Genomic DNA, 17,500 nt, shown 5'->3' with positions numbered 1-17,500 from the left:
TTTGCCACGGGTATTGATCATTTTGGGTTTGACTGTGTAGTTTAAATTGTTATTAGCAAGCTAACTAATTGTGAAATAGAATTTCTATTCTCATGATGGTCGGTTGTCACCAGTGTTCATAAAATTACTTTTCAAAGTAATTACTTATAGTTATTTGTTATTTTACCAAAAAAGTACATGAATTACTAATGGAATTACTCTTAAATACATGTATTGGATTACTAGGGAAAGTAATTAATGCATTACTTAGATAAACTAACTCACATATGTAGTTATGCGGTGTGACGTCAGCGAGAGCGCGCTCCGAGTAGCATTTTAGCTCAACTGTGTTTTTTTGTTCCATCTGTTCACTGGATCGTGTTAGCGCTACTTAACACAGAGATTGAATGTGCGTCCACGGCTGTAGTCTCCTTGTCCACAACCGGGGTATTGTAGGATTGCAAAGTTTGTCACTTCAATCATTGATTTGTTGTTCATTATTCCCACATAGTAGTATCTATTCTGTATATGTATGTATGTGTGCGTAATTACATGTTGTGTGTTTGCTGTGGGATGTTGCCTCCTTCTGTTTGATATCAACTTTATTTTAGATTTTAGTGCTGGTTGTTGCTTTCATTGGTAAAAAAGGGGACTTCCAATATTAGCGTCTTTAGAAATGCTTGAACGATACGCTAGGGGGCAGTAACATAAATGGCACTGTAAGTAATAAGGATGTATAATACCCCTTAGCATTAGCTCTAAATTGTTTATTTTACTAACAAATAGCTTGACACATACAGATAGATAAGTTCTCAATGAGCACGACTGTACTTCAAAGTAACTTTGCTCAGCATGTACTAATAAGCTAAACCATGACTATCTTTGGTATTTACCATGAAATACATTTTTATTACCGTTTACTATTATTATTATTATGGAAAACTTTGAAACAATATTCTTTACTTTAAGCTTGAGCTAAGTGTTAGCATTTAGGCAAAAAAAGTGTTAGCACCTTCTCCATGATCCTGTCGATCTGGCGGTTCTGGGTGTCGATCTCGTTGCCCATGTCTAGGGCCATGTGGCGCAGGTTTCCGATGATGCCACCCACTTGTTCCAGGTTCTCGTCCATCTCATTTTCCCGGGCATCGTCTGTTACCCTGAAGCACAACACGGAAATATTCAAGTATTGGTAGAACTAGTTAGGGCGATACGGCTGAAAACTGTATAAAGTACTTGTATCGCTTGATATCGATAATTATTGATATTTTTTATGACCTGTGGAAAATAAGGAGCAGGATAAATATTTATGTTATTGTAAATTTAACCTTCTTGTGATTAATATCCCTGTTATTAAGGCAGAAAAGAAATGTCAACACAAGAATAGAAAACAGTCAGCTACATAAGTTAGACCACACCGACCATTTATGGGCTCTTGTATACGTAGATAGTCTTGACTTCTTGCCCTAATTCCAGTTTTGGTTAGCCATCAGTCAGTCCTGCCTGCCACTAGTGATGGTCAGTAACTAGCTACATGTACTAAGTTTCCCATTAGCTTGGCAGTAGCTTCACTACTCTTTGAACAAGTAGCGATTCCTGTAGCTTAGCTACTTTCAGAGCCATGTAGCAAGGTAGCTTACATCAAAGCTACAAAGAGAAAATGGACAAGCCAAAATGAAATACGTAGAAAACACAATGACCTGGATGAATGAGAACATCCATACATCCGGAGAAAATCCATGATTGGTTGGTGTTTGTATGGTCAGTCACAATTGGCTAAGGTGAGGGCCAAACATTACACACTGGCCAATCAGAGGCAAGATAAGGCGGGTCATCGTAACCAGGAAGCAAAATCATAACAGACACTGATGTCACATGACGACAAGGGAGTCGGAGACAGAGGGACGCTTCAAGCTGACCACTCAAAAATAAACAACCATACTTGAAAACGTCAGAGGAATTCTCTCCCGCAGATTAGATTTTTCCTTTAGTGATGAAGACGTGCAGGAAACCCACGATAATGCGTGTTCTTGGCCATATTTAGACAAATGTATGCCTTTAGAGGAAACAACGCCCATAACCTTAGTTTTTAGTTGTTTACTCTGTAAACCACAATCATAACTGCTCTCTTCATCTGAGACGGCCGAGAGTAACTTGCTGCCTGCCGCTTGCCCTGGGTCCTGTTCTGTGGTTCCCCGCCACTTGCCCTGGGTCCTGTTCTTTGGTTCCCCGATATTGTGGTCCATCCAGAGTCCATAATGCCGTACTCTGAAAAGGTCAGCTCTAGAAACTACAGCGCCGGACGTCTTACCTGCGGATGAAGCCTCCGCTGATGGCCATCTGTTCGCGCTCGTCCACCACACGGGCCGGCTGACTGGCCACCACCCCATCCTGGTTGTTCCCCCAGGCCTTGCTGGCTCCGCTCTTCATTCTGTAACCAGGAACAGCAGTTACTCGAGCCTCAATCAGGCCGACTTCTCCTTGGACCAATCAACACAGAGAGCCTTGGCTTTGAGGGCGGATTTAAGTACCGATCCATAGCAAAGGACTCCATTCATGCATCAGGTGGGGGACTAGACTAGGTCAAGCAAAGCATAGCAGGCATGGACTGGCTGGGAGTTTAGCAATGTGAGTGATGCTATATCATGTAGTGTAAACATGCAGCTAACATCCTGAACTATTAGCCCGCATGCACTTCGGGAACAAGACCCTGTAAAAGGTAAACAAAACAACCCCCCAGCCCCCGCAGTTGAATCTCCCAAGGTGACAGAAAACAGAAGACAAACGGTACAGATTGTACAGGACTGTCACATTGTTAGAGGAGGGACAACAAGAATACAAAATAAAAAACAATAACAACGCAAAGGAACTGAAGGAAGTCAAGAGAGTAAAACGTGACACCCCAAGCTCCGCCTTCTTTGTCTTTTATTAGCAGACCCATGTCTGACTCGGTAGGAAGAGCGCACGGACAAACAGAGCTGCTCTAACCAGATATGCCGTCTTTGTGCGTGTCATGGCGCTCGTTATTCAGCAGCTATTTTTAGTTAGTAAACAAAGAGGAGAAGGTTCCAGCTGCCCGGGGTTTTATATGCCCTCCCAAAACCGCATCACACCTCATTTACCTGATTTTGTTTACCGCTTTTGAGAAAGTCCTTCTTTTCAAACCATATCCTTCTTCAAAAGATGCTTGGACGGTTTGGGATGAGCCGATTGTTTAGAATAGAAGAGAGGAAGGCCAGCTGGAGTGCAGTCCTCGGATGCAGTTGTCACCTTGACAACACTTTTACAGTACGAAGCCCTTTTTTTTACAAGCCTGTCCTTTGTGTTTAAAACACTTTAAAAAATCGAAACAACGTAGTTTTAACATAAAAACTTTAATGGTACTTTAAAACCTGTGTTGTGTGGCGAGGGAATACTGTACTTTGACCTAATTTCAACCTTCCGTAATGCACAAATGTGACCTTAATATGGAAGTACGGTTGAGGATGCCTACGGTTACAGTCCTAGTAAACTGTGAACTGTTACCTTAATATGGAAGTACGGTTGAGGATGCCTACGGTTACAGTCCTAGTAAACTGTGAACTGTTACCTCAATATGGAAGTACGGTTGAGGATGCCTACGGTTACAGTCCTAGTAAACTGTGAACTGTTACCTCAATATGGAAGTACGGTTGAGGATGCCTACGGTTACAGTCCTAGTAAACTGTGAACTGTTACCTTAATATGGAAGTACGGTTGAGGATGCCTACGGTTACAGTCCTAGTAAACTGTGAACTGTTACCTTAATATGTAAGTACGGTTGAGGATGCCTACGGTTACAGTCCTAGTAAACTGTGAACTGTTACCTCAATATGGATGTATGGTTGAGGATGCCTACGGTTACAGTCCTAGTAAACTGTGAACTGTTACCTTAATATGGAAGTACGGTTGAGGATGCCTACGGTTACAGTCCTAGTAAACTGTGAACTGTTACCTTAATATGGAAGTTCGGTTGAGGATGCCTACGGTTACAGTCCTAGTAAACTGTGAACTGTGACCTTAATATGGAAGTACGGTTGAGGATGCCTACGATTACAATCCTAGTAAACTGTGAACTGTGACCTTAATATGTAAGTACGGTAAGGATGCCTACGATTACAGTCCTGGTAAACTGTGAACTGTGACCTTAATATGTAAGTACGGTGAGGATGCCTACGATTACAGTCCTAGTAAACTGTGAACTGTTACCTTAATATGGAAGTATGGTTGAGGATGCCTACGATTACAGTCCTAGTAAACTGTGAACTGTGACCTTAATATGTAAGTACGGTGAGGATGCCTACGATTACAGTCCTAGTAAACTGTGAACTGTTACCTTAATATGGAAGTACGGTTGAGGATGCCTACGGTTACAGTCCTAGTAAACTGTGAACTGTTACCTTAATATGGAAGTACAGTGAGGATGCCTACAGTTACAGTCCTAGTAAACTGTGAACTGTTACCTTAATATGGAAGTACGGTGAGGATGCCTACGGTTACAGTCCTAGTAAATAGACAAAGATATATACTCAAAGCTCGATATGATGCGGCCCAATGTAACCCGATATTCTATATATCTGGGGTGTAGGACTATCTAACGAACGAAGTCTGTTATGCGTCTTAGCTTGTAGGCCGTTTAGGACTGCTGCAAACTGGGCTAGTTAGCTCAATACGGCTAACAAGCGTGTCCATGGCATCCAATGTTTTTCTGCTCTTACTAACAGACACGTCCCTCTAGCAGGGACAACCTCTCCATGAGACGGGTGCAAGAAGAAGCCACGCGCAGGTTTTTACCTTCACAAAGTCGAGTGAGCAAACTTAGCTCTGCGAGCTTAGCGGCTAACCAGCTGAGACCTCGTGTGACGTGGGAACACAACCCACCGTTCACGTCACGTCTGGTTTGGGGATAATTTTATTGTATTGTTTCAAAAAGAAAAGGGTAAAAACTAAGGATTTCTATACAACATGATCTCGGGAATTATTAAGTATTTTATTGACCCCAACGACCAAGTTAATAATAATAATAATAATAGATTTTATTTGTAAAAAGCACTTTACATTGAGCAAACAACCTCAAAGTGCTACAGTGTATTAAAAAAATAATAAAAATAAATAAAAACTAGAACAGCCTAATAGCTAGAACTAGTGTGCATATATCTATAAAAAGGCTTTTTCTAAAAGAAGGGTTTTTAAGCCTTTTTTAAAAGCATCCACAGTCTGCGGTGCCCTCAGGTGGTCAGGGAGAGCGTTCCACAGACTGGGAGCGGCGGAGCAGAAAGCCCCGTCTCCCATAGTTCGTAGCTTTGTCCTCGGAGGTTGGAGGAAGTTAGCCTGTCCGGAGCGGAGGTGTCGTGTGGAGGATTTGGGGGTGAGTAGTTCTTTGTTTCTTTCAAAGTTTGTCAAAGTTTGAGTGTATTTCAGTAAAAAGATGAGTAATGAGGCTACAAGCAATAACTATTGAAGCTGCACTCCAGCCAAGAAGGAACTTTAAAGGAGCCTTATGTAATAATTACATGTCAAGTCATCATTGTCAAAAGGCATTAATAAATCATGTTCTTTTCCAATACCTTTATAACTGATTACGGTAGTTCAGCAGGGATATGCTCATTTCAAAATTAGATTTACAGCCCTGAAATCTTGTTATTGTTTTCATTTCGGTTCCCCGTCGTCCGCCGTTTGACCAATTAAAAAGTCTGTGAGTGTGTCACTGCTACTGGTAAAGTTACTAAACATGTCAGACCATAGTAAATCTAAAAGGTTACAATTCTCAACTTATTCATGACAAAGCCAGGAACAAAACGAGGATTTGTATCGGGGATGCCTTTGAAAGATGGAGACGATTGAAGGCAGAGAAGATTTTTTCATATGACGCCAAACTTACTGTTTTCCTCGATAGGGAAGTAAGGCATTTACGTTTTCTTATTACTCGTAATAAATGGAAATGGACATTTCATATGTAAACTATATTGTCCAATACAGTCTATGATCTTGTCTACCAAAGTTAGTATGTTCCTGTAACGAATGCTTAGGAGCGAAGCACCACCACACTAGTGTAATGCTGAGTTAGCATGCTAGCCCGGTTAATGACACATCGACATACAGGCTAAAATATATGCCCGTTAGCCTGTATGTTGATGTGTATTCCAACTGACAGGGCAAAATATATTTTCGACAAATAAAACCTATCTGGATTTGGGTAGTGTCAGTGCCTATTTCCTTCTCAATATTATTTATTAGTTATTTAATTGCGGTTTCTGGTACTGTATGTGCATCAAACACATATGGGGTGGTATTTGCTTGGCACAATATAATGCATTACATGTAATGATGTTCTACTTTGTGTATTGGCATGGTAGTAGGCTATATGATGTATGCATAATGTGGGTTGGCTCATAGAATTGCACTCTGCACTGAAAGATGGCGATGTGCGTACATGGAAGAGAATGCAGTGCGTCAGGTTGGATGCAACATGGGGTTATGCTGAACGAAATGTGGCGGTGATTTTACTATTGGCCTTGGCTTGCCTTTAAAGTAGGCCTATGCGATATATAATATATTATATATAGTTACAAACCCTGTTTCCATATGAGTTGGGAAATTTTGTTAGATGTAAATATAAACGGAATACAATGATTTGCAAATCATTTTCAACCCATATTCAATTGAATGCACTACAAAGACAAGATATTTGATGTTCAAACTCATAAACTTTATTTTTTTTTTGCAAATAATCATTAACTTAGAATTTCATGGCTGCAACACGTGCCAAAGTAGTTGGGAAAGGGCATGTTCACCACTGTGTTACATGGCCTTTCCTTTTAACAACACTCAGTAAACGTTTGGGAACTGAGGAGACACATTTTTGAAGCTTCTCAGGTGGAATTCTTTCCCATTCTTGCTTGATGTACAGCTTAAGTTGTTCAACAGTCCGGGGGTCTCCGTTGTGCTATTTTAGGCTTCATAATGCGCCACACATTTTCAATGGGAGACAGGTCTGGACTACAGGCAGGCCAGTCTAGTACCCGCACTCTTTTACTATGAAGCCACGTTGATGTAACACGTGGCTTGGCATTGTCTTGCTGAAATAAGCAGGGGCGTCCATGGTAACGTTGCTTGGATGGCAACATATGTTGCTCCAAAACCTGTATGTAGCTTTCAGCATTAATGGTGCCTTCACAGATGTGTAAGTTACCCATGTCTTGGGCACTAATACACCCCCATACCATCACACATGCTGGCTTTTCAACTTTGCGCCATAACAATCCGGATGGTTCTTTTCCTCTTTGGTCCGGAGGACACGACGTCCACAGTTTCCAAAAACAATTTGAAATGTGGACTCGTCAGACCACAGAACACTTTTCCACTTTGTATCAGTCCATCTTAGATGAGCTCAGGCCCAGCGAAGCCGACGGCGTTTCTGGGTGTTGTTGATAAACGGTTTTCGCCTTGCATAGGAGAGTTTTAACTTGCACTTACAGATGTAGCGACCAACTGTAGTTATTGACAGTGGGTTTCTGAAGTGTTCCTGAGCCCATGTGGTGATATCCTTTACACACTGATGTCGCTTGTTGATGCAGTACAGCCTGAGGGATTGAAGGTCACGGGCTTAGCTGCTTACGTGCAGTGATTTCTCCAGATTCTTTGAACCTTTTGATGATATTACGGACCGTAGATGGTGAAATCCCTAAATTCCTTGCAATAGCTGGTTGAGAAAGGTTTTTCTTAAACTGTTCAACAATTTGCTCACGCATTTGTTGACAAAGTGGTGACCCTCGCCCCATCCTTGTTTGTGAATGACTGAGCATTTCAAGGAATCTACTTTTATACCCAATCATGGCACCCACCTGTTCCCAATTTGCCTGTTCACCTGTGGGATGTTCCAAATAAGTGTTTGATGAGCATTCCTCAACTTTATCAGTATTTATTGCCACCTTTCCCAACTTCTTTGTCACGTGTTGCTGGCATCAAATTCTAAAGTTAATGATTATTTGCAAAAAAAAAAAAAAGTTTATCAGTTTGAACATCAAATATGTTGTCTTTGTAGCATATTCAACTGAATATGGGTTGAAAATGATTTGCAAATCATTGTATTCCGTTTATATTTACATCTAACACAATTTCCCAACTCATATGGAAACGGGGTTTGTATTTCGATGGTGGTCCGTGCGGTCAAACTAGACATTTTAGCAGGATAATGCCAACAATCTGTCCCGACTCCCGACAAAAATATTGCTGCGTAACTTTACAAATACATTTGGCTAATCGACATCAGTAAAATATGGCATGATTACTGAGTAAACCATCTTCCAAGAAGCATAAACAAGAGAAACCTAAAGCGTAGCACTCGTCGATAGCCATTTGAAGTTCTTTGGAGTAGGATTCGGATTCGGCTGCGTATCTGGCAACCTCAGTCATGGCTACAGAATTTTGACCGTTATTGCAGTACCATTTCTGGCCACATTATTACACATGGCACCTTTTAAAAGTAAACATCGTAAAATTGTATGCTTGCATTTTTAGATGTTTTGTTTTCTAAATCATTTAACACGGAAGTTAAAGGCCTACTGAAAGCCACTACTACCGACCACGCAGTCTGATAGTTTATATATCAATGATGAAATCTTAACATTGCAACACATGCCAATACGGCCGGGTTAACTTATAAAGTGCAATTTTAAATTTCCCGCAAAACTTCCGGTTGAAACGTCTATGTATGATGACGTATGCGCGTGACGTCAATGGTTGAAACGGAAGTATTCGGACACATTGTATCCAATACAGAAAGCTCGGTTTTCATCGCAAAATTCCACAGTATTCAGGACATCTGTGTTGGTGAATCTTTTGCAATTTGTTTAATGAACAATGAAGACTGCAAAGAAGAAAGCTGTAGGTGGGATCGGTGTATTAGCGGCTGGCTGCAGCAACACAACCAGGAGGACTTTGACTTGGATAGCAGATGCGCTATCCGACGCTAGCCGCCGACCGCATCGATGATCGGGTGAAGTCCTTCGTCGCTCCGTCGATCGCTGGAACGCAGGTGAGCACGGGTGTTGATGAGCAGATGAGGGCTGGCTGGCGTAGGTGGATAGCCAATGTTTTTAGCATAGCTCTGTGAGGTCCCGTTGCTAAGTTAGCTTCAATGGCGTCGTTAGCAACAGCATTGTTAAGCTTCGCCAGGCTGGAAAGCATTAACCGTGTAGTTACATGTCCATGGTTTAATAGTATTGTTGATTTTCTGTCTATCCTTCCAGTCAGAGGTTTATTTCTTTTGTTTCTATCTGCAGTTAAGCCCGATGCTATCACGTTAGCTCCGTAGCTAAAATGCTTCGCCGATGTATTGTCGTGGAGATAAAAGTCACTGTGAATGTCCATTTCGCGTTCTCGACTCTCATTTTCAAGAGGATATAGTATCCGAGGTGGTTTAAAATACAAATCTGTGATCCACAATAGAAAAAGGAGAGAGTGTGGAATCCAATGAGCCAGCTTGTACCTAAGTTACGGTCAGAGCGAAAAAAGATGCATCCTGCACTGCACTCTAGTCCTTCACTCTCACGTTCCTCATCCACGAATCTTTCATCCTGGCTCAAATTAATGGGGTAATCGTCGCTTTCTCGGTCCGAATCGCTCTCGCTGCTGGTGTAAACAATGGGGATATGTGAGGAGCCCTTCAACCTGTGACGTCACGCTACTTCCGATACAGGCAAGGCTTTTTTATCAGTGACCAAAAGTTGCGAACTTTATCGTCGATGTTCTCTACTAAATCCTTTCAGCAAAAATATGGCAATATCGCGAAATGATCAAGTATGACACATAGAATGGATCTGCTATCCCCGTTTAAATAAAAAAAATTCATTTCAGTAGGCCTTCAAGTCTTTGTTTTGCATGTCAATGAACTGAACTTGCTAAACATGACACTTCTACTATATTTACTATGTTTTGTTGTTGGATTTTTAATATTTCAATAACAGTAAACTGCTCTCAAATGTATACTTCACATACTTTATCCTGTGTTGCTGGGCCACCATGCAGTGGTACAGTATGAGAAAATATATCAGTAAGAGAGATGGTGGCTACTCAGCCTCCTACATGACTTGTATTAATAGAACTGGACCAAATCAAGGCTTCACTGCCAGTTCCTGCTGACACACACTTTCTTTGTGTACTTGCCGTTTACCATCTGGCTACTTTTCCTCATCTTTTCATTTTGTTCCAAAATACTCTTTCCTCATCCCTCAAATGGATGCTCTCACCTGCGCTAATCAGCTTAGTGGTGGTTGAAGGGAGATGATCGGATTAGATGTTGCAAATACGGACCATACTGTGGCGGAACCTGTCAAACTGAGCTACCCTCAAACTAAAATGTTGACTTCTGAATTTGTCCTACTGTCTTAAGGATTTTAAAGTTGAGGTTAGCACGTCTGCTTCAGAACCAGGAAATCGAGCATTCGAATCTCCTTTGGAACTCTTCTGTTCGCATGTTGTCCCCGTGTTTCGTGGGTTTTGATGTGCATTGCTCAGCTTGTCACCCTCTTCCGGACAGAAGGATGACGTGGGTGTGTGACAATTCCTTGGTCTTAAATTTAGAACCTACAGGTCTGTTGGTTTTTGAACTGGTAGGAGTGTCCTCAGTGTCCCACCCGAGATAACGTCACAACACAGGCTTCCTACTTTTGTCATGGTGCCAGCAAAGGTAAGGCCAGAGTGTCAAATTTCCCCCCGATACCTCGAAGATCCTGGCTGTTTGGGGTCTCTTTTCCCAGAGTCACTCCGTCTCCTTGTGAGACACGTTGACCTAATCTTACTTATTGTCATTACTAAGCCACTATTGGGCAAAACACTGATGTCTGACTCACATGTGCTATCCTTCGTTAACAGATACTACACTTTTCTACAAATACTCTGACTTCTTCTAACACTGTCAAATCATGTTTGCTTGACTGGGGAAAGGTCCCGATCATCCATAGCTGCGAATGTCTGTTTTTGTTGACAATTGGACCCTAACGAGGACTGTTTAGAAAATGTATGAATTATATTTTCTTTGTCCACATGTTTGTTTTTCAACTCTTTTACCTTGTCTTGTAAGATTTTGGATGGTGGTTGCAGGGCAGGATTGTGTCGATCTGTAGACTGGATTTGTGTCGCTACTTCAACCAGCAGCAGGGAGGCTGCTAACTCAAATTATGCTCCCAACTTAAAGCTCAACACAAAATTGAGCAACTGCTTGTATCTCAAAATTCTTATAAATTGAGGTATGCGCAGTATTTATACATCAAAATCAATTAAGGGTTTGCTTAAACCTTGTAACTTTTCTCTCAGTCCTAATTCTTATGTTTACTTTAAATGTTTTGCACAATATTCTTCCAGCTTTGTTAAAACCGTTTCAGTCGAGTTTGGGTTGAATCATTTCAGGTCTGTGCATACAAGATCTGGTTGGGGAAAAAGTAACCGACACATATTTGGGTTGAGCTAGGCTGGAGATTCTGAGCTAGGTCCTTGTGATAAATATTAGACATGTGACATCACAGAGGCCAGGCGTCACACAATATTTCTGTCCATATTGTAGACGTACAGTGGATCGCAACTGGACTGTTTGGTTTGTCTTAGAAGATGTTTCGCCTTTCATTCAAGTAGATTTCATCAGTCCATGCTCAGAGACTTAGATTGGTCAAATTTAGTTTGAAGACTAAGTCGTCGTCTTCTTCTAGTCTTCAGACCAATATTAAGTCTTCTTGTGGATCATTAAAGTTTGTCTAAGTCTAGTCTTCAGACTACATCTGACCAATATTAAAGGCCTACTGAAACCCACTATTGCCGACCACGCAGTCTGATAGTTTATATATCAATGATGAAATCTTAACATTGCAACACATGCCAATACGGCCGGGTTAACTTATAAAGTGCAATTTTAAATTTCCCGCTAAACTTCCGGTTGAAAACGTCTTTGGATGATGACGTATGCGCGTGACGTAACCAGTGAAACGGAAGTATCAGTACCCCATTGAATAGAATACAAAATAGCTCTGTTTTCATCTCATAATTCCACAGTATTCTGGACATCTGTGTTGGTGAATCTTTTGCAATTTGTTTAATGAACAATGAAGACTGCAAAGAAGAAAGTTGTAGGTGGGATCGGTGTATTAGCGGCGGACTACAGCAACACAACCAGGAAGACTTTGACTCGGATAGCAGACGTGCTAGCCAACGCTAGCCACCGACCGCACGGATGATCGTGGTGAAGTCCTTCGTCCTTCCGTCGATCGCTGGAACGCAGGTGAGCACGGGTGTTGATGAGCAGATGAGGGCTGGCTGGCATAGGTGGAGCGCTAATGTTTTTATCATAGCTCTGTGAGGTCCCGTTATACTAAGTTAGCTTCAATGGCGTCGTTAGCAACAGCATTTTTAAGCTTCGCCAAGCTGGAAAGCATTAACTGTGTAGTTACATGTCCCTGGTTTAATAGTATTGTTGATCTTCTGTCTATCCTTCCAGTCAGGGATTTATTTATTTTGTTTCTATATGCAGTTAAGCATGATGCTATCACGTTAGCTCTGTAGCTAAAGTGTTTCGTCGATGTATTGTCGTGGAGATAAAAGTCACTGTGAATGTCCATTTCGCGTTCTCGACTCTCATTTTCAAGAGGATATAGTATCCGAAGTGGTTTAAAATACAAATCCGTGATCCACAATAGAAAAAGGAGAGAGTGTGGAATCCAATGAGCCAGCTTGTACCTAAGTTACGGTCAGAGCGAAAAAAGATATGTCTTGCACTGCATTCTAGTCCTTAACTCTAACGTTCCTCATCCACGAATCTTTCATCCTCGTTCAAATTAATGGGGTAATCGTCGCTTTCTCGGTCCGAATCGCTCTAGCTGCATTGAAAACAATAGGAAAATATGAGGAGGCTATCAACTGACTACGTCACGCTACTTCCGGTAGGGGCAAGGCTTTTTTTTATTAGATACCAAAAGTTGCGATCTTTATCGTCGTCGTTCTCTACTAAATCCTTTCAGCAAAAATATGGCAATATCGCGAAATGATCAAGTGTGACACATAAAATGGATCTGCTATCCCCGTTTAAAAAAAAAAAATCATTTCAGTAGGCCTTTAAGTCTTCTTCTGGTCTTCAGACAAGATGTGACCAATATTAAGTCTTCTTCTTCTAGTCTTCAGAGTAGATCTGACCAATCTAAGTAGTCTTCAGACTAGATCTGACCAATCTAAGCCTGACTAGATCTGAACAACCTAAGTCAATGAGCCTACTTGGCAAAACATCTTCTAAGACAAGCCAAACAGTCCAGTTGCAATGGATTGAATGCCCTGAGATTTCAATGACCTGGATGAATGAGAACATCCATAGACATTGTAGACGTACATGTTGTCTGTAAACGCTCTATAGAAAGTCTCTTAAATGATGGCATGAAGCACTTAAAGACAATAGTTTCTATGTTCACTGTAGTATAGCCTCGTCAATGATGGCAGTGGAATCGTATCTTTAACAGAACCTCATAGAAAGAAGTCCATGGCAGTGATATCTGGTGACCATCTCTCCAGTTCTAGTCTGGAAAGGTTTGATTGAGAAACTGGATCACATGCAGTTTTGCAATGTGATTAAAAACTTTGACAACTACCGAGTACATGGAACAAATCCTGAGTATCTCATCTGTTTTCCATTGCAAAGACTTTGTGGACACCCTGTATTTCAAAATGTTGCTGGTTATGCTGTAGAGCAGAGCATCAATGTACATACTCTACATGTACATCATCAACAAATGCATGGTGGTAGCATCATCACGTGCAGCAATGAGTTGCATAGTCAAGCATGCAAGAGCATTCCAAGGGCCATGCTCGCCACTCAATCCGCGTCCGGTAAAGGGATGATGTTGTTCAAGGAAAACAAAAGTGGTAAAGATCGTGCAGGTGTAATGAGTCAAACAGTCCCAGATTGGACATTTTGACTTCTACATATTCCTCAGCCCTGGTTATGGTTTGACTATTCCTGGAGAGCCCTGCTTCTATCGCTCTGGATCAATGCTCAAGCACATTCCTTTGCAGGAACGTGTTAGTGAGTGGATAAAACCTAAGTGGAGGCTCACAGAAAAGAGTACTTGGCTCAAGAGTGTTGAGAGAGGCACTTGCTGATGAACCTTGGCCTTGGCTGAGAGGAACTTTTAGAGGGTCTGCTGCGTGATAAAAGCAGCAGAAAACAGGTCTAGGCAGAACCTCGGCAAGGTTCTAGATCAGACTGTGATGGTTCCCAGCGATAGTTATTGAGTAGCGGATGCGTAGATCCACCAAGTGGACAAAGAGTTTTAGGCAAGAACACCAAGCAAGTGGCCAATTGTATTCTGGAAAACGGTCTCTAACTTTGTTACCATTGATTAAGAATCTTCTCTCACTAATAGAACGATGATGCCACTAGTTTAGACCAGTGCCAAGTTTTACTGTACAAAGAACTCGTCATTAATGGAGGTGATACATTTTAAATTGGCGGGATAGCAAAAAGGGAATGCTAGATCTCAGTCAGGGCGAATGAAATGTTTATTCAACTATTGTCTTTTTGTGTATAAACTTGTTCATTCATAAATTAATTGTATGTATTTGCAAATGTTTTATCATTGTCATTATGGGTGTCTTGAAACCACTTTTTAATTTCTGATACCGGTATTGGAGCCCTGAGTATTGGCCGATACAGAAATTGATCAGATATCAGCACGAATCATAGTACATAGCTTAATTTTCATATTTTGTTCTGTGGAATTTCGGCCAGAGATGTGTCAGTAAAATATGCAAATGTGTGTTTTAATCATGAAGACAGTTAGATCAATCATGCTATTTATTTTGAGCATACAAGCTCTTTTAATTTACTACACGGTCAGTGATCAGATCAGTAACATGTCACTACAAAGATGAGTGAGGAGACTCCGACTGGTGGTCTCACGGGTACAAAATATTATATTTAAAATACATCCTGAAAAAACTAAATATGTTTAAAATACATCCTGAAAGAACCTAAAATAAAACTAAATATTATATTCAAAATACATCCTGAAAAAACTTTTGATTAAACTAAATATTATATTTAAAATACATCCTGAAAAAACTTTAGATTTAACTAAATATTTATAATACAACCTGAAAGAACTTTAGATAAAACGAAATATTTAAAATACATCCTGAAATAACTTTAGATAAAGCTAAATATTTAAAATACATCCTGAAAGAACTTTAGATAAAACAAAATATTTAAAATACATCCTGAAAGAACTTTAGATAAAACTAAATATATTTAAAATACATCCTGAAAGAATGTTGGGTAAAACTAAATATTATATTTAAAATACATCCTGAAAGAACTTAAGATAAAACAAAATATTTCAAATACATATATATATATTTAAAATACATCCTGAAATAATGTTAGGTACAACAAAATAGTTAAAATACATCCTGAAAAAACTTTAGAAAAAATTTATATTACATTTAAAATACATCCTGAAAGAATTTTAGATAACACTAAATATTTAAAATACATCCTGAAAGAACTTTAGATAAAACTAAATGTCTGAAATACATCCTAAAAGAACTTTAGATAAAATTAAATATCTGAAATACATCCCGAAAGAACTTTAAATACAACTACCGGTAAATATCATATTTAAAATACATCCTGAAATAACTTTAGATACAACTAAATGATATTTAAAATACATCCTGAAAGAACTTTAGATCAAATTAAATAATTTTAAAATACATCCTGAAAGAATGTTAGGTACAACGAAATAGTTAAAATACATCCTGAAAAAACTTTTGAAAAAATGTATATTATATTTAAAATACATCCTGAAATAGTTTTAGATAAAACAAAATATTCAAAATACATCCTGAAATAACTTTAGATAAAACTAAATATTATATTTAAAGTACATCCTGAAAGAACTTTAGATAAAACTAAATATTTAAAATACATCCTGAAAGAACTTTAGATCAAATTAAATATATTTAAAATACATCCTGAACGAATGTTAGGTACAATGAAATAGTTAAAATACATCCTGAAAAAACTTTACAAAAAATGTATATTATATTTAAAATACATCCTGAAATAATTTTAGATAAAACTAAATATTCAAAATACATCCTGAAATAACTTTAGATACAACTAAATATTATATTTAAAATATATACTGAAAGAACTTTAGATAAAACTAAATATCTGAGATACATCCTGAAAGAACTTTAGATACAACTAAATATCATATTTAAAATACATTCTGAAAGAACTTTAGATACAACTGTTACCAAGTCCTGTGCAAATAAATAAGATGCATTCAAGTAAAAGTTTTACGAACCTTCCTGGATGACATTCTGACAATAAAATTGCATTTGTGTACAAAATAATCATTTTGCAGCTCTAATTTTAACTAAGTCTAATGTATTTTGCTCTAAAGAAAACAAATATTTTGTTTCCGTACAAAACCTGAATTAAATTAAATTCTAGTTTAATTTTAAAAAGTTTACAAATCATTTCACATGAATAAAAAAGCATGAACAATTTATTTGATTTTTGTTTTTTTAAAGAGGGGGCGGAAAATAGAATTCTGCTTATGACCGTATTTAACCAGAGTTGGCACGACTGGGCCTGTGTTTAGCTGGCATTGGATGTGCCGTCTGGCTGACGTATGTATGTATGTACGTACAGTATATATGTATGTATATGTATGTGTGAACGTTCTCTGGATTGCCGTGATCATGCCAGCAATGTATGGTTGGTCTCTCAAGAGGCATGGCTACTTGTTGTCATGGCAGGCAGGCAGGCAGGCAGGCAAGCAGCACCTACTTGTTACATGGGCAGGAGCAAAGCCCACAGAATTTCCCTAGATCGTTCAAATTCTTTTCCGCGTCCTTCATGTCCTTATTGATTTGGTCCATTCCCTCCTCGATGCGCTCCAGTTGCTCTGATTAAACGCGAGTCATTTATCGAAGCAAGAGAGAGAGGAGAGATAGAGAGGACAAAGGAGAGAAGACAACAACTTCAGACACTCACTGCGACCAAAGAAAGTCAAAAGAAAAAGAAGAACGGGAGGAGAAAACTGGACGCCACACATACGTGACAAGCTCTCGGCCACGTAGTCAGTACCTACTTGTTACATGGACATATGAAAAGCCCACAGCATTTCCCTAAATCTTTTAAATTTTTCTCGGCTTCCTTCATGTCTTGGTTGATATGGTTCATGCCATCCTCGACACGATCGAGTTGCTCTGGTCGGGACAAAGGATGACAGTAGTGGAGTGAACGACATTGGCACAAATACTCTACCACTTACTGATGTGCAGCAAAGCTCAAAAATAGACATTCACATCCAAATTGCCATTTTTACCTATTCCCATTCTAAATCGTTCATCATTTTAATATATATATATATAATTTTTTTTTTCCAAATTAAATTGTAAAGAATCAATTTTTGGATTAAAATCCTTAAATATTTGGGCACCTAAGTATTCGATCCGA

The 17,500-nt window shown here is 39.5% G+C and overlaps 1 protein-coding gene across 1 annotated transcript in view; it reads right to left on the bottom strand.

Moving 5' to 3' along the window:
• Positions 1–17,500, bottom strand: part of snap25a (synaptosome associated protein 25a) — a 66,353-nt gene that overhangs the window by 3,995 nt on the left and 44,858 nt on the right. Inside the window, exons 5-7 of the mRNA XM_062034764.1 lie at positions 16,829–16,946; positions 2,288–2,407; positions 992–1,136 (exon numbers count right to left, since the gene is read on the bottom strand). Of these exons, the coding sequence (XP_061890748.1) occupies positions 992–1,136; positions 2,288–2,407; positions 16,829–16,946 (383 nt within the window). The remainder of the gene's footprint in view (positions 1–991; positions 1,137–2,287; positions 2,408–16,828; positions 16,947–17,500) is intronic.

This window comes from Entelurus aequoreus, linkage group LG23, assembly GCF_033978785.1.
Source record: "Entelurus aequoreus isolate RoL-2023_Sb linkage group LG23, RoL_Eaeq_v1.1, whole genome shotgun sequence".
Lineage (NCBI taxonomy): Eukaryota > Metazoa > Chordata > Actinopteri > Syngnathiformes > Syngnathidae > Entelurus > Entelurus aequoreus.
Note: the sequence above shows the minus strand (reverse complement) of the source record. Positions and strands in the feature narration are given on the sequence as shown.